Source organism: Oreochromis niloticus, linkage group LG8 (genome assembly GCF_001858045.2).
Source record: "Oreochromis niloticus isolate F11D_XX linkage group LG8, O_niloticus_UMD_NMBU, whole genome shotgun sequence".
Lineage (NCBI taxonomy): Eukaryota > Metazoa > Chordata > Actinopteri > Cichliformes > Cichlidae > Oreochromis > Oreochromis niloticus.
In genome coordinates this window covers 25,969,074-25,995,034 of record NC_031973.2, presented here as the reverse complement: position 1 = coordinate 25,995,034, position 25,961 = coordinate 25,969,074, and the positions used below count along the sequence as shown (strand labels likewise).

General features: G+C 39.0%; 1 protein-coding gene across 3 annotated transcripts in view; it reads right to left on the bottom strand.

Annotated features, from left to right (window-relative positions):
* Positions 1-25,961, bottom strand: part of LOC100710904 (putative uncharacterized protein MYH16) — a 53,468-nt gene that overhangs the window by 16,481 nt on the left and 11,026 nt on the right. For 2 of the 3 annotated variants that reach the window (XM_005447932.2, XM_005447931.4), the window contains exons 2-7: positions 17,786-18,013; positions 15,839-15,943; positions 13,330-13,416; positions 12,056-12,201; positions 9,728-9,818; positions 221-277 (exon numbers count right to left, since the gene is read on the bottom strand). In XM_005447932.2, the coding sequence (XP_005447989.1) occupies positions 221-277; positions 9,728-9,818; positions 12,056-12,201; positions 13,330-13,416; positions 15,839-15,943; positions 17,786-18,013 (714 nt within the window). Of the gene's footprint in view, positions 1-220; positions 278-9,727; positions 9,819-12,055; positions 12,202-13,329; positions 13,417-15,838; positions 15,944-17,785; positions 18,014-20,665; positions 21,165-25,961 lie in introns of those variants that run through there. The other variant, XM_005447930.4, reaches the window with a different exon arrangement.

Sequence of the window (25,961 nt, the reverse complement as noted above, 5' to 3'; positions counted from 1 at the left end):
CAGCTGCCAGCACATCAGCACTGTTTTCATCTGTTCTTCTTCATTTACCGTCCCCTTCAATCTTTAAACTGCTCTAAGCACCACAGGCCTGAACATTAGCAGAACCAAGTTTCCTCTTATCTACCCCAAAGAAGGACAGACAGATTTAACTGCTCTTTGTTTCATGTGCGCTGAAGGGTGAAGCCACACAGTTCCTCATGAGTGTGTAGATATACAGTACCTTGGCTCTTATGGTCCGCTCTGCTTCCAGCTCCTCCTCCAGCTCTTCAATGCGAGCCTAATGAGAGATATTGAAATGGATTAAGGTGCATACTTAAAAAAATCAAAACAAGAAAACTTAATTTGCTTTCAGTACCACAGGCCTGAACATTGAACTAATAAAATACAATAAAATATGGGCAGGATATTTCCTCTGCTTTCACAGTACATGTGTAATTTTGACAGAGAACAAACGGGGCGTCATCTCCACAGACTGTTTGCTATTTCAAGGCAGCACTTGTGTGTGTGGCGAGTCCTTCTCATACACTCCACTTTCTTTAGGGATTTGGCACGCCTCTGGCTTTTTTCCTCAGGTAGCAATTTAGAGCAAGAATGTCCTGTAGGCACCGTCATTATCTGTATTTTGACCCCAGGCTGGGTGTGCTATGTCCGGTCACCAAGACCAAAAATCATCAGTACTGCCATTTCCATGAAATACGAAGAATTTTTGTTGTGTTTTTTCTTTTTGTTCTGTTTTGGGGGTTTTTGCTCTTGGTTTTATGGTCCTGGCCTGAAGTAAGTGATGCATCAAGGTCTGAATACATGCAGTATTTTATCAGTCAAAATCATTTTCAGGTCTCTTCTATATATTTTGTAAATTTTATTCGTTCCAGGTATGTAACCTTTTTCAACAGCAGCTGAATTACTTCTCATGCAAGAAGAATGACTAATGTGTACCATTCAATACACATGCATGAATTACATCTATGCATCTACCTTGAATATACAGTGATTTAAATAAATGACTGCACATATTCTAAGTGAAAACTTGCTTTTATCATCTCAATTCAAGGGTTTTTAAAACATTTTAATGATGACACAAATCTTTAAATATGCACAACCGCTTCCTTTGTAACACAACACATTCTTTATTCCTTGCAAACCAACAACAGCACTATTTTTTACAGTGAACTGACCACCTCTGAAAATAACCAAAGCATTTTTAGTTATTTTTGGAACACTCAGCTATTTCATCGCAGAGGATACTGTGTTTATAAAGCCATAGTTATGTAGAACAATAACAATCGTGCATATTTGGTACAGGTAAAGGATGTTGATCAGTGCCAAACACCACCCCTCAAGTTCTTCAAGTTTTGCACTTCCTCTGGCTATACATATATATATATATATATATATATATATATATATATATATATATATATATATATATATATATATTACTGTCATGGAGCCAAAAAGATTAAATATGCAACTTTGGGTTCAAATAAAATAATGAGCTTACTGGCCCAACGTGAAAATAATAAATGAATAGCCAAAATATATTGGGCAGATTTTGCATGTTGTTCCTGTGTCAGCATACTCCCTGTACTTCAGCTTCCTCTCACAGTCCAAAGACATCTAAATTAACCATTGACATAAATGTGGCCATAACTGTTTGTTGCTCTGTGTGAGCCCATAACACGCACAACATACAACAATACATTTACTTATGCAGCGTAAACAATCCTGGAACAAAACCAGGAATATCTACTCTGTTCAATCACTTCATGTAAGTTTACATTTAGATATGATGAGAAATTATTATGATTGCATGTAAAATCCATGTGAATTGTATGATAAATTTGATTTTTACATACAATTCAATTCAAATCAGTTGCAGAAGCACCTCAAGGCGGTTTATATTATAAGGTCAAGACTCCAAAATATTACAGGGAAAATCCCAGTCATCAGACAATTCCTTATGAGCATGAATTTGGTAACAGTGGGAAGGAAAACTCCAATTTTACCATCTGCTCCATCTGGTTTGGGGGTCAGGGGGGAAAAAGATGGACAGGACACACACTTGTCTCTTAAAATATGAGCTATCCAGCAGGTTCATGAGACCTCAACACAGGCTAACGACACTAAAATGAATGAATGAATCAGTGGGAGTCATTTAGCACAATATGTTATAATGTATAGAAAAAGTGGTGTCATTTTCTAAACACTCTTGCTTTTGAACTTTAAATATCCAGTATCCTCATAAGGCATTTCACTTTTATTTATATAGCACCAAATCACAACAACAGTTGCCTCAAGGCATTTTACACACACTTATATACATTTTATTAAGATAAAGATCCTACCGTAATACAAACTGTTATTCTTAGTGAAAACTTAACTCCCTCTATCACAGCTTACAGTATACGTAGAACCCTCTGTGTACACCTACTGTGCTTTGAATCTTATTTTACTGGATTCTGTTCAAAACCATCAGAATGATCTAACAGAAGTATATCATCCACAGATGATTTCTGTTCCACTAATGTCATGCCAAAACTGCTTTTTTTATTACTAATAAAAATTTATTGCACACTTCCCAGCACGGCTGCACTCTACCAAGATGAGTCATGCTCTTGGTTATCTACAGTTTGTATCTATGTTTCAGTGTCAGGAAGTGTGTCTGACATGGCGGGTAGCCCAGGGCCACTCACAGCAACAACACCTCCACTTCACTCAAGTGGTGAAAGCCACAGCGCCTAAATCTCCCCAAACAACAAACTATAACAAACGTACTGTAAACTATTTGTACAGACAGGAGCTGGAGAGCTCGCCTGTACTTGTGCCATCTTTTATTATAAACAACAGAATATTTTTAAATGCCTAAAAACAACACACAGAGACATTAACTTATTCCTTTGATCATTTTTGATAAGTTTAAACAGAAACACAGAAATAAAAACTCACATGCCAGCGGAGCGCCTCTGCAGAGAGAACAGCCATGGTGAGGCAGCAGCAGCCCAACTGAATGACTGACTGAGTGTCCCACACACTGAGACACGCACGTGCGCACACACACAAACACACATGCACACATAGCTTCACTGTCAATCCCCTCCGGCACTTTACTGTCCACACCCCCTTATGCATGCACAGCCTCTTTTTCTCTCACTGACAGTTCCCCACTCAAATATGTTTCTTGTTAAATTCCTCTTTTCCAGAGCCTCAAACCACCCTCAAAGTAAACATTGTGGCTCTAATACAATTGTAAAAAACACATCATGCACCAAGAGTGTTAAGATGTCTGAGCCAGGCTACATGGGTAATTTTGACCACTTATGTGTAGCAGGAAGAATTTAGACACTAATTTAAATAACATGAACTTGATTCTAAATGAACCCACAAAGATGTCTCTAGTCTTGAAGCAGTGAGGGGGAAACAACAGAATTAGGCCATCGTTGTTGAGAATGGTTGCAGGGTTTGATCTCCATAATTGCTTGTGCTTACGGTTTTCTTTTTCCCCTCTTCAATCTGAAACCATAATAATTGTCTATAAATTGCAATCAGATGTGGCCTCAGTGCAGATGTCTCCTCGCTTGTCAGAGGGGATGGTCAGCAGTGTGGGCAGTGATATCCTGTGAACCCCCCCCCCGCAGCCGAACAACTGGAAGGCCTTTCCTGCATCTATACTGTTCACACACACTAGCATAATTCAGATCACGGCGATGATGCAGGAATCTGCACGCTTTGTTGTTTTAAATGCCACCAGATGGCCACCTACAGACTCCAGACGTAAAGTTTTTGTTGCTGGCAGCTTCCACGGACATGGTCCCAAGTATTTTTTTTATAGGTAAAGATATGGATGAAATTATGGGTACTAAGTATGACGTAACACTTGTTCAGCACAGGTGCTCATTTGTCAGAACATTTGTCTGAGAAACACCTCTTAGCAATACGAGGGACTTATGACTCTTAGTACACACAGCTTGTGTTTTTAGGGGTGAAAAACAAGAAAAAAAACCCCTTTTTTTTCCAGTAGTGATCAGTCTACAAACAAAATATGGTATTGTGACTGTATTATCAGTTTACACTAAGATTAATACTGTGCTTTATGTTTCAAATGACACAAAAGCACATGATCCCATATTATACCCAAGACAAGCATACATACCTATAAGGGAGAAGGCAATAGAAAGCTTGAATACGAGACTCTCATCACCACTGTGGCCCAATCTGATCTAACACCTCCAGCAAAACATCTGCTACAGACAAAGAACCAAAATGAGTTTTATCTTCACAGATTGTGATAACCCTCAGATTGTGACTGAGTGTAAACTTTTTTGTAACTTTTACAACCCTAAATAAAACCGCTAAAAAGGATTAGTTTGCTGTAAGAAATCATGGCTGCAGGGCTGCTTTCTCTTCAGGCCAACTGCTTTGAATTACAGCATACTACAGAGGGAGAGGCGGCTTCATCATTGACGACAGACAAAGCGGTCTCTTTGATTCTGCAGCAGCTTGCGTGGACATATTCGTGCAACCTTTACGTCAAAGGGAAGACCTCAGTGGGTGATGTCCAGCTGGCCGGCCTGTCCACCTGCATCTTCATCAGTAGGAGGAGTTTACATATAATAGCTTCATTGTGAGAGGATGCCAAAGCTACAGTAAATGCGAAAACATGTGCACACTCAAAGACACATGGATTGTCTTTCACTCCTCAAATTAGATACAAAGGAGCTCTTTATTTTCACTACTGACAAACTCTGGAGGAAACATCAGGCTCCCAGAGGCACTGGCAGAACAGAGAAGCACCACCTGAACCCATAACACTCCCTCTCTCTCTCTGAACTCAACGACAGACACAGACAAAACACATTATCTGCAACATGCACCAGTGACACAGATAAAAGCTCTCAGACTTGTTTGATTTTATCTGCAGCAGAAAAACATTAGTATATACTTCCCAGACAGGCAGAGAACATAATGCATACAATAAATAGCTATTCTACCCTTGTTTCTGCAGGGCCTGCAATCCTAAAGATGGTGATTTATATGCCACCGTCTTTAGTGGTACAGCACTGCTGTGGTGATTTTCCACTGCCTCACCAAAGATTACTCGTTAATAACCGGGATGGCTTTTTCCTTTAGCTTTGTTGAAATTTGAGGTTCATCTAGGTGGCACTTTTTTGTTGCACTCTAAAGGCTGCTGTGGTTTTAGTCCATATACCGGTCACAGTCACTGAAAGCTCCATGAAACTTTGGATGTCTCCAGATGTTGAACTCTGCTGAGAGTAATACTCAATACTGAAAAATGTTGCTGTTTTTTCTAAGACCAAAGACACATAAGCCAAGGTATATGTCTGCTCTATGATAAACTGCTAACTTTAACATGCCTAGCCAATACACAGCAGTAATCTAGTACAAAAGATGTGATGTACACTTCATCATTTATTTGTACTGTTCTTTTCCCAGCATTAGACATGAAATGACTGGATGCACAAGTTTGAATTTATGTTGAATTTTCTCCTATCCACACAGTGTCAGATGTATACATACAGGTTCAAATATATATACGCATTCACTTAAAGTTTTTAGGTAACAAGTGATCCTTAAGGTTAGAGACAGGCTAGGCTACTCCAATGTCATCATTGGGGTATGTTTTGGGTCATTATCATCCTGGAAGATCATACACGACACATCTTCAGGTTTCTGGCTGAAAAAAGGAGGTTCTTGTCCACAATTTTACAATCTACAGCCGCTTTCATTGCCACATCACTGCGGTGAAGTTGTCCTTTATACCTAGCAGAAAAACAGCCCCAAAGCATAATATTTCCAATTCCATGCTTGACATATTTGGATGATGTTCTTTGTCTTCCTCCAAACACAGCTGGTCAAGTTGATGCCAAAGACCTTGATTTAGTTTTCATCTGTCTATAGCACTGTCTCCCAGGCCCAGAATCCTTTAGATGTTCACTGACAAACTTGATGCTCTTGTACATCTGCGTTCTTGAGGAGGGAGATTTTGCAGGTACTGCAAGATTTCAACCCATTATGATGTAGCCTGTTATTAATGATGTTTATGGTGACTACAGTTCCAACTGTCTTCCTATTATTAACAACTCCCCCCATGTAGTTTAGTGCCAATTCACCACCTTTATCATAATCATCCACCTCATAAGGGCAAGATCTTGTATGGAGCTAACCCTAAGGGTGATAGTTGGTCATTTTATATTTTTTCCATTTATGTATAAACATATTGAGCAGAGTTATGGCTTATATTCCTATAGAACAAAATATGTAAAGCTTGTCTTAACTACAGACTATATTATTTAATGCTTCTGGACCAAAACCCATTCAACAAACCTTGATTCTGGGACAAGGAATGCAGGAATTTAAAAAAGGGCCAATTTATTTTGTGGTTTTAGGACTAATTTCTGCAGCAATCACTAAAGAACGTTTTCACAAGACAACCTAACATAAATACAAGGAATATTTCTTCTCATAGTTTAGCATGCAGTGAAATAGTTTTTGTTTTTGGAGAATACACTTGTACTTCCTATAGTTGCTCAGACTGAACAATGAACGAGCTCACTCTGAACTCAACAACACTTTGAATGCAAGTCTCACCAGTTAGTGATGATACTTGTGACCTTACATGCAAAGATTTCGAAAAGAAGTTTAAAAAACATTTCCACAATTGAACTATCCCATGCTGACTTAATAAACACAATGTGTAGCTAACCCCATTAATTACAACTTGCATTCAGGTGTTTCCTTGACGATGCACTGGTATGTCGGCTGGCATGTTTTACTGGAATATTTAAATCCATCGATAATCTTACAAGCTGCACCTGTGTTTCTCCTGCTGTAACAAGCCCAAATGTCTGCAGTGAGAAAGATTTACTTCCAAAGAAGTTTACAGTGTGATAACTCAGCAGTCCCTTTCCTGTTATGAGGTGCAGCACTATCTTTGTTGAGAAATACTATTTTGAAAGTTAACAAAACAGTCTTTGTTTCTTGTAAAGCATCAAAACTTCCAAATGACTTTGCTGTGTTATCATGTGCATATGCAGTGTGGATGCACTCGTGGTTGTGGATGGGATTTACGGTTTTCACTCTACATCCTTTATCTCTACGTCTGTAATCGTGAAGTGTCTCAAACAGATAGTGCCTCAGCACATCAGACACTGTCTGCCCTCCTCCCTCGACCCCTACCAGTTTCCTTACAGAGTAAATCAGTCCAAGGAGGATGCCATCACCATCACTCTTTACAGAGTGGTTCCGGATCAAAGATTTCCTCGCCAACCGGTAACAATCAGTTAGACTCGGCGCCCCCCGCCCAGCTGCTAATGGCCTTCTATTGTTCCTCAGTGGAGAGCGTGCTCTCCTACTGCCTGGTTGTTTGGTACGCAGGGGCCACGACTGAGAACAGGAAGGCTGTCCAGAGAGTAATTAACTCTGCCCAGAAAATTATTGGCTGCCACCTCTGGAGACCATCACTAGATGCTCCTGTCTCAGGGGAATCAGGTCACATACCTCCAGACTCAAAAACAGCTTCGTGAATCCATATAACAATAAAATTTTCTTACAGACTAAGTACTTTTAATTTTGATAATTCAAGTGAAATTTAGTGATAAGACACAACAGTGAGGTGGTTTTAAAGATTTCATCCACTTTGCCTAGATGAGAGGTTGTAAAAACATGCTCAACCCCGAGTCACTATCAGCTGATTGTAAATATCTACTGGTTACTATAACAGTAATAATGCTTTGCAATTATTCGCCTGGAAGTCAAAAAGTCAATGCATGCCAGTAGGTCATAATAAACTTGGATGACCAAGACCTACCCAGTTAATTTTTGAATCCAAATATTGGATTTGAGGTATTGCATTTACAGGAATGGGAATAATATGAATGTCAAACTCAAGAATGAGGTTGAAAATAACAGAAAAATATATAAAATATAGAAATATAGCATTTAATTTTATTACACAGCTTATCATCTGTGTGAGTAAGGCCACAATATCCTCAATCAAGCTGCTTGTGCTGTCTCTCCAGTGAAGCAGGAAGCTTCAGTGAATGAAGTTTGAAATTATAAAACCAACAAAATATTGGTGATTATTAGAGATACCATGACCTTGGAGCTTGAAGTGACTGCTCCAATCATAGAGTAGAGCCCAGCAGCTTTGCTAAAAGGCAGGAATGCTTTTTTTCTGCCGTGTTGTAACCTACAGCTGGGCTCACTGTTTGTCTTTGTAAAACAACTGTTTTAACAGCTTTTAACTCCACTTAAAAGCCAGTCAACAAAACCACAGCCACTTCAACTAAATATTATACAGTTAATATTATAAAGGTAACTAAAAGACCTTTTCTGTGTTGATTAGTGATCACTTACTTGATAAGCCAGCTCAGTGTTGAGCAAATTTCATCACGATATGCACACAGGACACGTAAAGTTCTTTATAGCTCTTTGAACATTTTCAGAAATTAAAGGCTGCAGATGAAAGGCACATACCAGCCCTGTTGCCTGGCTGATAACTATCAAACCAGTAAGAAAGGACTCCACATGTCTTTCAGCAGTGCTGTGCGTGAGCTCAGTCAACTTAGCTACCAGAATTTTATCAGCTAAGAAACGTGACATTAGTGAGAAAAGCTTTTTGCAAGAGTAAACAGATGCTTTTAAGTGTGTGAGCCACAGGTGATAGACAGTAAACAGCACTGCAGCTACTAGCAGAATGAGGGACAGAGTCAATGACATGGCCGACAAATGTGGAAACCTCACATTGAGCTGACACATTTAGCCTGTTCTGGGAAATATCTAAAAAATGATTGATGATAACAAGAAATCACTACCAAAGGGTAAGGCCATGGGCCATAAAAGTCTGGTTTACATTTGTAAACTTATCTGTTTGAACTGTTTTGCTTTCTAAAACATTAAGTGGTCTAACACAGACATGACTGCTTTTCTTGGTCATGTAAAACAAGTCCAAAGAGTTAACAATTATTTTATATAATACTACATCATAGAGTCAAGTATGAATATAACTTGGTTTATTTGAATCTGAGTGAACTAAACTGCAACCACGCAGAGGACGAGGTCAATGCAGAAGTGCCAAAAACTGCATTTTTGCTAATGAACACTTGAGACTCCAAAATGAGTCAATCCAACTAGACTCCCATTTTAAAATGCTCAACCTTATAGCATTGAAAAGTATATTTACAGCCTGGTGCAGGAAACATTTTAGGTTTCTATGGATAACTACCACTTTATATGTGGATCAGGTGACCCTGAATCCTCCCTTAGTTATGCTGCAATAGGTGTAGGCTACTAGGGAAATTCCCATGATGCATTGAGTATTTCTTCTTTAGTCACCTTTCTCACTCACTATGTGTTAATAGACCTCTCTGCATTGAATCATACTTGTTATTAATCTCTGGCTCTCTTCCCCAACTGGTCACAGCAGATGGCCCCGCCCCTCCCTGAGCCTGGTTCTGCTGGAGGTTTCTTCTCTGGGTTTTTCTCTGTATGTATTATTGTAGGGTCTACCTTACAATGTAAAGCACCTTGAGGCGACTTTTGTTGTGATTTGGCGCAGTATAAATAAAATTGAAGTGAAATTGAATATCACCTGTTTGGGTGTGTGATTTCTTTTTTCTTTCTGCTAGGTCTCACCATGTGATTGTTAAACAAGACTGCTAGTGTTAAATGACAGAACATTTCTAGCACAGAAGGCAAACTGCAAACTTACCTGTAGCTCCTTGGTCTTCCTCTGCAGTCCAAAGTTGAGTGCCTCCTCTTCTTCTAGTTTGGAGCTGGTACTGCTGATCTCCAGCTCCTTCCTTTAATGAGAAAAGGAATATATAATTGAAATTAATGAGGATAGAGGAAGTTTTTTTGCTCAGGAAACACAAAAACTGTTTCCCAAAACCCTACAGTATCTCTTGCATTTAAAACCCCCCAGACTAGCAAATAAAGGCAGTGTCATGGTACTGCGTGATTTTCGGGATGGACATCTAAAACTGAACTACTGATAAATATAAACATTACACAAATTACAAAAATGTTCTTTAATGTGTTTCACAAGGCACAAAAAATGGTGCTTTAAAAGCAGAGCAATGATCAACAGCAAATACAAAGGAGTATCAGTCACATGAAAAGGTTGCTCCATCTGACCTTCTGGTCACATTTGTGAGGCATGCACGTGAGGCTGTGTATATGTGTGTGCTTTGACAACATCGCAACACCATGTCTGTGAAGCTTCACTGGACTAAAGGCTATGTTATACTGAGTGGCAGATTTAATATCCTCTGACAATAAGTACTGTTTGAATACCATAGTATCTTAGCAACAAGTGAGTCATTCACTTTGTTAATGTTCAAGAAGGTCACGCAACTATTAGTGCCAAAGAGAACAAGTTTTAACTTTGTTACGGAGACAATATTGTAGGTGCGCACTGTACTTTTGTTTTCTGACAGCAGGCTTTTGCCTTCAGTAGATTGTTGCTGCAGGGTAGGGTACAGTGAATGGTTACATCTGTTTTTATATCACTGGGCAGATGACAACATGCTGGGATCTTAGAGAATCCCCAGTGGTACATACACCTTAAAAGAGATGCAAAAGGACTATGGAGCAGATATAATGTAGCCGCATAGAGTCCAAGCTCTGCTGCCTCAGGATATAAGACGCACACAAGAGTGAGAAATTTTCCAAAGTCCATCAGGCTCTCTCCCCCTTGGGATAGTAGATCAGATCAGATTAGGTTCCAGTTCAGTGGACTATTAAAAGACAACAGTAGATAAGACTTGTTGTCACTTGCATAAAATCTAAATGGGGGGAAAAAATTCACCCCATGTTTTCTGACTTAGGCTGATATAAATGTTTTAGAGACGGGTTTACCACCCATCATGATAGCTGTGATAAATGCACAGTTTGTGAAAATGTTTATGTTAATAATGGTGCCCTGTTTATGTCCTTTCTTTAACCACCTTTTGACTGATTTAACCTTATAGACAGTCTCAAAGAATAAAATATCTGTGACTGTTGTACTGACTTTAATACGCTGGAGCTTTAAAATTGCTAACACTATAAATGACTTTTGGAAAGCTAATGTTTTCCAAGAGAGTCTTCAGGCTTCTCAAGTTAAAAATTTGACCTGAAACACTACCTGTCTGTCTTCCTCTTTCAACAAATATGCTTTATTGTATAGCTCAAAAATTCTGAATGACTCTTATCCCCCCACCCACAGGACAGACACACAATGTTTAGCCACTGTGACCATGAGATAGTAATACCACAAACTACAAATAATAGGATCAAACTGGAAATAACAACAATATCCTGTATAATTTTCAACCACAGTATTATAGTACAATATATAGTACTGTTTTATAGTACAAGAAACCATCAGCCATTAGGCACACTGTAAACTTTGTAATATTTTGGAACCGATATAGTAAACATAAAATCTCATAGAGCAATACAAATATGCTAACGTTAGCTAATTAGCACAAACCGTAAATTAAGAAAATCCGATTCAAAATTTTTTCATGATGGTGGCACCAAATAAAATTATAGGTCCTGGTGAAATTGTGGACATCTGTTCTTCAATTCTTAATTAATACAACAGTTAAAAATATCAGTCTCACTTTGGTTTTCAAGAAAACTGTTAATTATTTTGATTTTTCATTGCCTAAATGTCTATGTTAGTCAATTTTAATATGAAAGCCAACATTTTGACCCTCTGGTAGTGCTAGCAATAAAGCAAAGGCATCAACAAGGACATTTGGATTTATCTTCTGGGAATCAACAGTCTTTACAAACAGTCTACTCAGTAATTAGCAGGATGATTCAGCAGACCCCTGAGATGAAAGCCTTAAGGTTACACTAGAAAAAAGTCAGAAGATCATTGAAGATCTCTGTGAAACTATGAAAGTCTCTGCAAAATTTCCCAACAGAATTTAACAGAATGTAGCTTTAGCCTCAAATTGTTGGTGTCAGGAGCAAACAGTACTTTGGCTGACTGGCTTTTTTCCCATCTACTCTGAAAAATTTGATAGGCAGCGCGTCTTTGACTGACCTTTTAATGAGGTCTTCCAGACCATTCCTCATCTTCTCCATCTCTCCCAGACTGTCCTGCGAAGATCTGCTGTCACCCTCCAGCCTCCTCCTGCTCTTCTCTAGCTCAGCACACTGATGGCGCTCCTGTTCCAGCTGGTACTCCAACTGAGCACGAGGAAAGTTACAGGATGGATTCCATAATAGGGTTTAACAGTATTTTTTGACTGTAATTGCAAATAGTGAAATGCTTTGTGCCACTTTTTAATATATTTTATAATCACCATTTATTATATTTGACCATTTTTATGTGTGAAATTACATGTTTCAGTGTTTCCCTATTTTTGCCAAGCTGTATTGGCTAACAGGGTTACAATTAAGTTAAATAACCATGAGTTTCCATTCCTCATTTTACTGTTGAATAGTTGGTTCATAAGCTTAATATTACTTTTAATGTGTACAACATGTGTGTTTCTGTTGGATACAAATATTACAACAGTGTAACAGTGTACAGACACTGACCTTATATTTAAAATAATGGAGTTATCATGGAGTCTACAGTTAAGCTCTAGTCTAGGTAGTCTCATAAAATCAGAGATTGATTTATCACTTTTTAATATATTATAGATTTTATACAATAACACTGCTTGTTTTCTGCTGAAACATTTGGATGGTAATGTGTCACAAACAACAGGAAATGATGGGTTCATCCTGCTTTGTATCAACAGTTCAGGTTGTCGTGTATATTTTCTCTGCACACTTTGATCTGAGTACCTGAGTAATCGGTGGCAGATTTGCATCATGGATGTGCAGCTCACCAATCTGCAGCAACCATGTGCCATGAACCATGAGAGCACTTCTGAAGGTAAAAAAGGCTTAAAAGCAGTGCTAGCAACGTTTACCTAACACACTTTCCAGTGAGTTTATAATTTTCCATCTAACGCAAATGACAGACGTCCAAAATGATAGACTAGCTGTTGGAATTTTAGCAGTTTAAGAACCAGTTACAAAGCCAACGTGGTTGGCCAGGCCTTCATCCTGCAGTAAGATAATGACTCAAAACATTCAAAGACATTAACCAGCTTTACATCATGGAAGAGCAGCCTACAGCCTACAATTACACCCAGGTGAGCAAGTTTGGGAGAAATTAGACGGAACAGTCCTGCATTTTAATTTAAAAGCACAATGAGCAACAACACATTGCAAATTTAGAAATTACAGAATAAATATTTTTTAAAAAATTGTGTAGTGCATATGGTATGAACTATATGTTCAACTTGAAAAATATGTACATACATCTTCAGTGTGCATCTGCAACTTGGTTTTCTCTTTTGTCAGCAGGTTGACTTTCTCCTCTTCACTCTGCAGATCCTCAATGGCCTGCTGTTGAGGGTGATAAAAGATGTCTGAGCCTGGACTGCACATGTGTCCTTAAATGTCTGTCTCATACCCATCTGTCTGCCATATTCGTACTTTGGAAAGATATGATTTGTTTGTTTGCTTAACCATGAAAATGTCAGAAGTCATCTTCAGTTTGATCTGATAGATGAGATGTTTTTATCTGTCTTTTCATCAGCAGGGAGCAAAAGCAGCGAAGCATCAAACAGGAAGACTAAACTCACTCAAAGAGCAGTGCGTGCACTTTGTGTTAAACTTTTTTCCCACAGGCGTCTCCTTGTATTCCAGACTAAATCCATAATCTGAGACATGTTAAGCAAACAGTAGGAACATAATGAGTACTAATGCTAACTTGTCCACATGGATTACACAGTGAAGAAGGCTGCTACTACTGGTTGAACCATCTGGGAGGAATTAGCAAACAGGGCCTCTTATAGCTGTCATAAGTAACATGGGGTTGTTGAGGGCTGCGAATTCTTCAGATCTCTCTTTTTTTCTAGGAGACTGGTCTGTGTCTGGTGAAGAGCACATTTATCACGAATGCCACTTCTGGCAGGTCCACAGGCCATATGGTTCCATTTTCCTAAACTCATGTTTTATTCCGAGTCAAACAGCAAGTGGAGCATCTCTGTACGCTTTTGGGAAATGGAAGAGTTAAATTTACAATTTAAATGTTTTTCAGTAAAAATGCAAACAGATATTATGCACATGCATAAATTAGCTTGAAGTGCAAAAGATAATCTGTTCATGTAAAAATTTATGGGACTGTTATAGGCAGTGGGCTGAAAAAAGGAGCCAATGCTTAAGTGCCAAAAAACTCCTGTAATGGCCGCTTGAGGTTGGCTGTAAAAGCGAATCATCTCCACAGATTCAAAACAAGTCATAAGAATAACATATTTACAGCCTAGTACAAATAATATTTTTAATCTCTAATAAAAATCGCTCCATGTTTAATGAAATCTGTTTGCATTTTGTTAAGGCTTAAAATCTAGGGCGTAGCTGCCTGGATTAATATTAACCAACTGCTTTTGGCTAGGCTTGATTTCCACTAGTGAACTGGACTTTGTGGAGATTAATTGGATTGGTTAAACATGTTTGTCCTGTTGGTACATCTTTTAAAGGAATTACCTGAAAAATAATATTGCTTGCTGTGTGGTACACAGCAACTAAGTTTGCTCTCTAATTTTGGTGGGAAATTCTAGGATTTTATCGGTTTGTGACTCATTTATATATTTATGTCTGTGTTGTACACGTAAAGATTACAGATACAAGTCAGAACCTTCTGTGCAGGTGACAGACTCACATATACGACCAAGATCAAAGAACATTGATGTACTTCTTGTGTGTGCTTCTGTTGATGTTAATTTACATGGTAATTTATTGTGTTTTAACAGTACTCAGATATTCTGGGATATCAGGAAAACATTCTTCAAGAGGCAGAGTCAGTGTTTTAAAATGATAAAGATAAAATAGAAAATATCAAAAGTTTGTTACATGACAGAATCATAACATTACTAAGAGGAATGTTTGTTTGGCAGGAAGATTTTCATCAATGGTGAAAATTAAAATATCCTATATCATACTACCTTCTGACTGCCCTAACCACTTTCTGAACACTAGAGGTGTTGAGTCAATCTTGTAAAATTTTCCAATGCACTTTCTAAAATAAAGGAACACATAATCAGATTTTGTAAATGTGACACTCCCGACACCAACAGCGTTTGCAGCTGCACACGGTTTTATTTGCTCTGTGTTTTTCACTGGTCAACTTTTCAGCTGCCCTGCTTGTAGCACACACACCTCCCACCTCAGGTCCCAGCAAATGTTTTATTGGGGAGCCATGACAAGATGATGGAGCTCAGGTGTGCATCAGCCTCCCCTGTCACCACACCCTGAACCCGCTGCTCCACCCCTCCCCTGCAGCTGAACCACTAACCACACGCCGCCAAAGTAAACAAAAGTGAATGTAAACATGTCTTCTAGGGCAATAAGAAACCTTCATAGGGCACCTTTAATCTCTCATACAACTCAGTGTGTGAAAACAGTTGCATAGTGCAAACCCTAACCCTGTTGCTTTGGAGGAGTTTATCGGTTTTGGGAAACTAACAGTGTAGTCTACGGGTTAAGGTATCCATCATTAACCATAAAGTCCTCTAAAAAATGACCAAAATAAGCTTTATCTCTGCTTGGCTGTGATGTCCAATCTATGTTATAAATGAAAGGGGAGTGGATTTGGAGAGATATCAGAAATGAGGTCATTTATGAGGCCAAAAAAAGAAAAGCAGTTTACTTGCATTGTGGAAAATGTAGACTGTAGTTTTGATGGAGCTTAGCTATTAATAGACATTAGTCCAGGTATTATGGAACTGCAATGATGTATATCAGTATCATACACTTAACAGCATACCTGGCTGAGCTCCACCAGATGTTCCTTTTCCTTCTGCAGCTTCTGGACCACCTCGTCCCTCTGAAAAAGCTGCTCTGACAGTGTCCTTACCTCACTGTGTGACAGCTATGAAAACAGACACAGGTCATAACTTAATAGCAATTTTTAACATCTGGCACTTTGCATACCAGATAATATTTTATTCATTCAAAAAATGACCAAGCTAAGCTATCTGTACATAGATTTTGTTCTTATCTAACTCCGCTAAAAGCCCTCCCTCTGTAGCTACCGCTGTTTGCTTGGGCATGTAACCATGATTGCTTGTGAATACAGCAGTTTGAGTCTGTAGGCTGTGACTGCAGCCGCACCATAAAACAATTGTCTCCTTTCATGACAGAAACAGATGTCATGATCTCTCTTTCTAATAAACATCAAAGCTTTCTCTTCTTTTAGAGAGAAAGGTGAGAAGTGAAAAATGTGTTTTATATGTTTTACAACAAATTTCAGAGTGAACAGGTGAGTCAAAACTTTTTACTCACATCTTGTCCAGCTAAAAGATTATTGTGGCATCAGAGGCGGTCTTATCATTTTCTTTTTCAAAGCTTTGTGCCATCAAACCAGTCTGGTCTTGTTCTCTTCTCTGAGCTCCCTCACATTTCCCTCTTACTGTATCTTTACCACACGGGAGGCCACTTAGCAAAAAAAATCATCATCATATAGCTACAGGATCAAGTTTATAACATCATGGAGCAGATCAAATTGTTCGGAGTAAATTTTCAGAGGCCAACTCAGCACTGCTTTGCTACCCAGAGAACTCTTAATTCACTGTCACGCACAGTGTTGTGAGCACAACACATTTTTGCAGCATTCCTGAACAAAGATAGCATCCTAATCCTTTAATACACCTCAGTGAAATAGATAAAGGGGTTTGGGGGGCAGGGGCTGTAATGGAGGTGTCTGAACAGCCCTTTCTTGTTAGTTTCTGCACAGAGAAGACCGTGCCTCTGCAAAGCGGGGAAAAACAAAAAGACTAGAAGAGTGCAAGCACTCTTGGTGGGAAGATGTTTTACCTCCAATCTGGAGAGAAACAGGTAATACTGTGACAAACTACAATACGATTAACATTTCATAACTGTTCAGAGTCAGGGATTGAATAGATGTCTCACTCCCTCTAAAACAGATGATAATAGATGAAAAGAAATGTTCACTGAAAACAGAAACCATGCACATTGTTTGGGTTTCAATTCCATTTTTTAAGCTTTCTGGTTTTTATTTTGTAGACAGGAATGGGACAGTCTATTAGAGTACTGGTGCTCAATGTTTCACCAGTCAACACTATGCTACTTGATGCTAATTACTTTACATTACAAATTACATTCAGATTTAATATTTTGGAAAAGTGGTGGTTCTTGTGTTAGTCTTAGGAGCTTGAAAAGAAGGCGACTGCACTTTTTAGAGTCCAACAGGCTTCTTCAGTTCTTAAAACCAGACTGTTGCAGCTCCTGAGACTACCATGACCGGGACAACTGAGATCCTACACAGACAGACATATGGCCCTAGTGTTGCTTTTTGAAACTATAATCTTGTCATGGTTTGAAGTTATGTCATGTTCTATTTAGTAATCAGTGACTTTGTGCATTTCTGGCAATATTATTTCCTCAGTTTGTTACTTTTATGATTGGCTAACCTGTCTAACTTAGTCAGCCTGTTACCTTAGTAAATGTACCACCAGCCATCCACCTCCCACTTGCCAAAATCCACTGGCTTCAGTGCTTCTTGCAGTCTTTAGTTTCCTTGCCTGGCTACTGCTTGTTTTGAATTAAAGAGCAGGATGACAACTGTATGTTCATCTGCCAATCTGTCGTCTTCCTAAATGCTCCGTCTATATTACAAATCAGTCATTCTCTTTCTGCGCAAAAATCCTTGTTCCAAAGGTTATCATATGATGAAGATCCAAAAATGCCCTACCTGTTTATCCTCTTCGGCTACAGTCAGAGCGCTCTCCAGCTCTTCCAGGTCTCGTCTGAGGCTGCTGCACTCGGCCTCCAGCCTGTCTCTGTGAAGGGCCAGCTGGGCTGAGCAGGCCTCCTCCTCCTCCAGACGGTCTGAGAGGCCCGACAGCTGCCGCTCCAGCTCACACCTTGCCTTCTCCAGTTGGGCACAGCGATGTTCAGATACCTGGGCACTCTCCTGCTCCTGAGAGTTAAGAATTAAATCACTTACTTTTCAACTGACTGAAACTGTAGATGTGTATTATAGAAATTATTGCATTAGCTGGATTTCTCCCAGATATGCTACGAATAACATTTTTTGTGCAGCTTTACTGTTTTTGCACAGTCCTCAGACCTTGTATACCAACTTGTAATCCAGCTGTAAAAGATCTTTTATGCAGCAACAAAGTTTATGCAAAGTTTAAAGAAGGGCAAGATAAGGTAAGAAAAATCTGACACCATTAGTTAAAGGCTAAGGATAAACGTGTAATATAAAGGGATTAGCTGAATTAAAGAAGCTGAAGCAAACCTCAAGACGTTCATGCAAAGATAATCTTACCACAGGATGAAATTTATCCTCTTTCAAGTCACAAAGAACCGTCTCTCTGTCAGTGGGCACTTGCCTTAATATAGTACTGCTAAGAAGTAACACGGTCACGTGTATTACCAACCAGATAAGCAAGTTCTACCAAACACCAGATCACTTAATCAGTTGCCATCCATAACAGTAGTGAAAGGGCCATATTATGAGAGCTTTGCTTTTGTTACAGTTACTTTCTTATAGGCCAGTCATCATGGGCAAGGCATTTGGAATGAGCAAATAGCATACCCAAATATCTGGGCATTTGTGAAATGATCAAGCAACCACATTTCCATCTGTATTTATTTCCATAAAAGTACTTGGTTGGAGGACTTTCCGTGCTTTTTTTTAAGTTCCTCGCACAAGTTTCTGTGCAAAGCTGTTTGCACCTTTAACCCTTTTACCTCTTCACTACTGAACAGGTATTACCAGGTATGAATGGAATACAAGCCTATTTAACACACAAAGGGTATGTGCAAACAAATTTACACATACATTTTTCTATAGTGAGATATGCATTACACAGAACTGCAGAAAGGAAGTTGTTCAGTCAACCTGTAATTAATATACAATAGTTTGTCCTACCTGTACTTATAATTCTGTAAAAATCTTTTATTAAAGTACCATCCTGCCCTTAGGGTTCATAAAGCACTGGCATTTTCTACATTAGAAATTTATGTAGCAGTCTCTTAAATTGACATTATCCCTTAAGTTGATAGATCATGAGTGTGATTCCATTGTCTTTTAATGGACTGTAATTAAGATGTAATTGTAAAAGGGAGCTTAATATCAATGGCCTTCTTTAAGCTAAAACCAGTACAAACACATTGGCATTGTACAAACATCTATCAGATACTGTTGTGCTGGAGACTGAATTCTTAAACCAAAAGAAACTGTTTTGCGATACATTGTAAACTATAAAAGTATATATAAATTCCCCTCTTGCCCCTGTGGGCCATCAATCTTTCAAGCTCAGGTCCTCTACCAGAGGCCTGGGAGCTTGAGGGTCCTGTGCAGTATCTTAGCTGTTCCTAGGACTGTGTTCTTCTGGACAGGGATCTTGGATGTTGTTCCTGGGATCTGCTAAAGCCACTCGCCTAGCTTGGGAGACACTGCACCTAACGCTCTGATTCCCACCCCGGGTGTCTGTATCCAGTAAGAGTCCTAGCCTAGAACCCTAATATACTAAATCAAGCCTACCGCATACATGAGAGAGAGACATAAATAAGAAGCCATACTGGCTCAGACATCACCCGGGTTAACAAGGTCCACGTCGGGTGTTGAGGAACCAGGACACCCTGATGAGAAGTGGGCTACTGGAACAAGACGGCATCGATACTGTCCTTCATAGCTGGTTCCTCACAGGCTACATCCTTCAACCTGTAATTATCATTTATCTATCTGTTTAAATTTTACTCTTCGCTATTCATTTTTCTATTGCTTTTAGCTAACTAGGGTAGGCCCAGCCGGAATACCCACGATAAAACACACCTCCATGTCTTGCAATGTATTTTTTAAATATATATATATTATAATTCTGTAAAGAAGAACATTTGTTAAGTGTTATACCTTGTTTGCCTTTGAAACGAAATCGTATTTAAAGCCTGTCCTGCTATGCTAGCTATAACTCAGCAGTGGAGCTGGTAGCAGTTTCAGCTAGCAGTGCTATTAGAACTACCGCTAATATTTTTATACAATTTAAGTATTCCACAACGACTATCACTTTTTTTTAACTTCTCCCTGCTTTCTTGTCTATCTTTACTGTGCGATTTGTATGGTACAAAATGCCCCCAAAAATTCATTTAAAAGAGCTGCTAACTTCTCTTATCTTTTCTACCACTTCCTACACAGTCCCAAAAGCCACAGTAAACTACAAAATTGTCCTGGTAATTCACAACTGCTAGTCTTTAAGAGAACATATGCCACTATTACTTTTTTTTACTATTTATACTTAGTTTCAAATTGTTCACTTAGCTTAAACTCAAGTTTACCATATGTCACAAGAGGAGACACAAATGTATAAGCAATAAAATAATTATTATAAGTAATAAAGAATATAATAATTAAATATACAAATAAAGAATAAAATGTCAGGTAACTGGGATTTTTAACATTTACCTGCCTTTGTTTGTGGTGTTTACTGGGGAACTTAAATATCTACAGAGTAACTTGTGCGCTTTTCCTGCTATGAAAACACCAGTTGTCTTAAAAAAACAAAATTCTCCCAGCACAATATATACTCCAGAATTAGCCATACATAATGTATGCTTTACCCACAGCTGCTATTCTGTGCTCCAGTGTGGTGCTATAGCTATCCCAATCCAGTTCCTCAGGTTCTGGTTCTGGTCCATTATCTGCATGGTTCCCATTGGCTTCCTCTGAGTCATCAAAGAGGGGGTGACGACACTGATTTCGTCTCCCAGACATCATCTCTGTGGTACTTCCTCTAGCGTACACGCTTCCGACTTCACCTGCTTAGCAATGCTGCAGCTTGCCCAACAGTATTTCCGTCCCACAGCTAGGCTTAACTGAGTCCTTTTCTTTTCCTTTGACTAGGTGTACAGCTGTTCTGGTTGTTCCAGGTGGGTCTGAACAGGAGTGACAGTAGTAATTCCCTCCCTTGTGGTGCTCTCGTCTATACTCACCCTACAGATCCCCTCCCTTACACATTTGCAGCTCTGCTCACCATTCTTTTCCTTCCTTAATTTATCAGCCCTGTCTTTCTTCTTTGTTTTTTTTATCTCGTTCTTCCACTCCCACTCAATCAGCCATTCATATGGGTGTGCTGGTATAAGCTGCTGGAATCCAAACATTCCTCTGTACTAGGACCCCTTTGAAAGTTGCCACTATTCGGTCCACTCTCAAGGCTGTTTCACCACAAAGGCTACCTCTGCTGCTTTATTCCCTTGCTGTAGTCCAGAAACAGGTGGTTCTCCCTCGTTTCTCGGGTGGGGATCCAAGGGTGTTCCACAGGGATGGTGGTTGGTGTAGGATGTCAGGTCCAAAGAAAAGCCTGTAAAGTTCTGCCTTTCTACCACAGAAACGCAGCCCTCAGCTGTACCCTCAAAGCCCAAGCAGAGAATAGAAAAAACAAGGGCAGTAAGTCAGAATGCCTTTTCTCCTCTCGGTTATAATTGACATAAATGTCATGTGTGCCCACGCCCACATGGTCACCCACAATGCCACAGCATTCATCTTAGCAAGAACAAAGAGGCGTATTGTGCTTTACATTTAAGGGTTGATGGGGGGTTTCCTTCGTTTTTTTAATGAAGTTATTGAGACCCCACAAAGACTTAACCAAGCATTTCCTTATTTGAGCTAACATCAATAATGGAGATGGTACTGTGATTAAGACAAGAAAAAACTGATTACCACAGGAATATGGTGGCTGTATTGAAGCATGAGATAGGAGTATCATTAATGTATATATGTTATTCTTTTGAGTGATAGAAGTAAAGAACAGTATCTCACATATAATTTGTTTTAAGTTATTTTTAGGAAAGTAAAAGCCTTGGTATGTAGCATGCTACCTGTACATAATGATGTATATTTATGACAAGACACAGCACAAACTATAATAAATAAATATGTAGCATTAATTATATCTAACATATATATAATTGGAACTATCAGGAAAAACAAAATCATGTGCTGTATATGACTTATCCTGCTCTAAACCACAAAATGTGCAGCTAAAATCACACATGACCTTTATAATTTACAAAAAGTTAGAATAACACTAAATTTAAAGTCGTCCAACAGTGGACACAGATATATGAGGCAGGACAAGCCAATGCCATCGTGAAAGATATTCAGCCACAAAAAAAGACAAACACAGGCTTTCTGAGAATTTATACTGTTTTATTTTGAAAATGTGGTCTGGGTTCTTATGCAGAGTGGCAGCACAGAGAGTTCTGTTCATGTTACTCCCACTAGAGCTAGAGAAGCCTGAGACTCTGAGCTCGCCCAGGCTGCCCAACCAGACACTGCTCATGTCCAACACCAACACTCACATATCTGACAAGGCTGCCAGTGACTCAGACACACAGATAACTCGAGACTATATCAGATTTTCATTATACCAACTCTCAAACCAAGTCACGTTATGAAACACAGCAAATTTCCTGTTTACACTGCTGTTTTAGGTCTTATTCATTCAGCTATTCATCCAGAGATTGAAATTACAGTTGACTGTGATTACAGAGTTATAATGTAATGTGAGGACATGGTTACTAGGTAAAAGCATAACAGGAAAGCCCTCTGGTTACATGTCTTTGGCTGTGTTGGCTTTCTCTGTGCCAAATACAGCCAATAGTTGTATAGTGTCTGAAGCTCAAAATATTGCCTCATTGAGGCCGGAAGCTTGGTATTTAACTGACAGCCATCCTTTTAACATCGTCAGGGTAAGATGAGTGATAACACCAGAGGGAAGGGGAGGCTACGGGTTCATCTGCTGGATGTTTTTCCACAGGATATCTAAATGCTAACACTCCTGTGAAGCTGCACTTTTTCATAGCTGTGCTTTGAGCAAATTTGATTTAATATTTGTCTACGGGAATGTCAGTCTTTACAATAACCATCGTCTTATGCATGCAAATTGGCATCCATCCCATTTATCCGGGCTCGGGACTGGTACTAGTTGTTAATTATCGCGTGATTCCCTGATGCTGTGCTTTTGTCCTCCTAATCTCAAAGCAGACATCTTTTGCATATAAGGTAAATGTGTTTGGTGAAAAGTAAAGGAGAAAATATAAAGACTTCATGAAGAAATATCTTCCAACTACCAAAGTAATGTGTCTCTAGCATTATTTCGCAGGCTTTCCAGTTCCAGATCCTGTCAAAATTTATCACTCCTGACTAATTTGTTCTTCCATTTGCTCCCTCCCTCTCTTGCCCTTGAAGTCAATCTTCTATTCCCTAGCTTCTCTTTACCCTACTCACTCCTCTTCTTTACACTGCTCATTCATCTCTCCCTGCCAGTCTTTTGTCCCACAGTTCGCCTCAGGCCTCAGAAACTCCAAAGTCTATCCAGGCTGAAAGTTTTTCCACATGCAGAATTGGGGCATCTGGATAGTGCTGCAAGAAGGCACATTTATTTCCCATTAGCAGTAACTGGGGGGTAAACAGTGGCATTTTCTGTTTATATCCATTTGTACCAAAGTTGGTCTGAATATCAGAAAAAGGAAAAACTCAGTTTATCGTGCAGTGGCAACCCTCAAATTCCTCATTTAGTTTTACCATCTGTTCTTTAGTATTGCTTTTTTTTTTCTGTAGCCACACTAACAGGTCAGGAATGGAAACCTTAGTTAATTTAATTTAAACTCAGATATCATATTAACTATGGATGTGCTTGTACTATGCTTGTTCTGCAGAAACCTCCTGAAGAATTTAAGCCAAGGCAGAGTTTAAAAAGTTGCAGTTCCACAAATGGCCACTTGGTTTTAGATCCAAAAGTGAAGTCACTTCCATAACTTCCATGTTAAAATACCTAACTTTAAAATATGAAATAACACGTTTAGAGGCTAGTATAAAGTTTCTGGCTTCTACTGTATGTATAGTTTGTCCCTTCACAACAAATGTGCATTCTGACATAACTCATTCTGTCATTTATCTATATCCTGGAATTTTTTTATTGTACACTGTAACCTGGAGTTTATTGTAGGGTTTTCACCTTACAATATAAAGCACCATAAGGCAACTATTGTTATAAATTGAATGAATAGTATTAATATGAGCTGATTTAGGGCTACTTTGATTGACAAGTATTCTGTCAAAAGCATCTGTAGCTGATTCGTGTCTGCTGGCCTCACTCCAAATAACTAATTTCAAGAAAAAAAAAATGATAAGGAGATAGGCCACCACATACGTCAGGAATAGAAATGTCTGTACTTTACATAACCTAGTTGAAATCATATAACAAAGCTGATCATTCAGACCAACTTTGTACTAATTCGTAATTTGTGACCTTTCTCTCTAACGACCCAAACCACGCCTGTAAAATACCACCACAGTATAACAAAGGTGCTGGGCGTCTGTACTGTAGGGGTTAAAAGATTTGAGTTTTTTTAATTTGTCAGCTGTCTTTCCACGACACCAGCTGTTGAAAAGGAAAGCAAAACGATTTTTTTCACAGGCTGGATTGAATCACTTTAGTTTAATATTGGAAAGCCAGACCAACAAAGTGGAAAACTTTCATCTTTTTGGTTGTTGGGGTTGACAGTCTAATAGTATATGACCCTTTATGCATTTATTAACAGGAAGCCAACAGAATGTCAATCTGCCAGAACAGTGTTGACCTAACAGGGCAGATATGCATCAGGGTTGATTCATAAGGAGGAATTTATTGTACCCCGGGTAACAGATGTGTCCCTCCAGCTTCAGCAAACAACTTGGGTAATGAAGCCTGGGACAAAACTCCCTTGGAAAACTGGAAGTCTTCCTTAGCATTAAACAATTCTGACAAGGGGTCACATTTTTCACTGCAGTCAAATCTGGAGGTCTCCGAGATATGAACTCTGCTGGCTGATCTGTCTCCTCCGCAGATTAACATCATTACTTGTGGCTGGCTAATCTAAGCAGTGAAGAAAAGACACGGTGGGAGCCAGCGCACACCTGGTGATTTCAATAAAAAAAGTTATGTTTTACTCTAAAAGGGTAATAAAAAGGGGGGGGGGGGGGGATTATAGTCCTAACACTTTGTCTCTGCTGAAATAACTTTATAAAATGTGGAAGAATGCTGATTATAAAGGAAACTATTTTCCTCCGAATTAAACCCAGTTTAAAGACTTACTTGTTATATCAATAAAGAAAGGGAGATCAGCTGCAAGTCATCAAACAAAGTGACTATGCAGAAGAAATCTTCTGAAGGTCACTGTAATTAGAGGCACACACAGACAAAAAAGATGATCGCTGGTAAAATACAGTGACAAAGGCCGCGGTCCAGCTCCTTGAAAGCGTTTATGATGTATTCCATCAAAGCCATATGAACAGTCTGCTAAGGCACTCAGCACCAATAATGACCAGATCCCATGGGCAACCCTGGAGCATTTTCAACAAACACTGGCAGCAGCACTCTCACACTAAATCCTCTGCCTGAAGGATGGATTTATTTCTCACAACTAAGAAGTTATCTTGAAGCACCTAAATCTCTCTAAATAATTCTCTAACTCAATAGAACATAGAAAGCAGTTATTTTGAACTTTTTAAGCTTTCAAGTTCTTCTTCCTGAGAATATAGCATGTATTATTAACATCAGGATTTGTGTCCACTAAAAAGGAGCTTCTAGTTCAAACTTGTAAATAATGTTTTATGGAAAAGCCGCACAAGTATAAGAAGTCGATACTGTTGCACTTGTCAGGGTTAGGTTCAAGTCTTCCTCTTTTATATTGCATTATCACCTATTAACCAAATAGAGATGTTATAACAGAAGAAGCTGTCATGCCAAATTTAGAGTTGATTTGAACAGTAGCATCTTCTAATTGTGTAACATAGCTAAAATCCAACCTAACCTACTTCTAACCCCATCGCTAAGGTGGAAGTTAACTTTGATGTAACTACCAAAAATCTTATACAA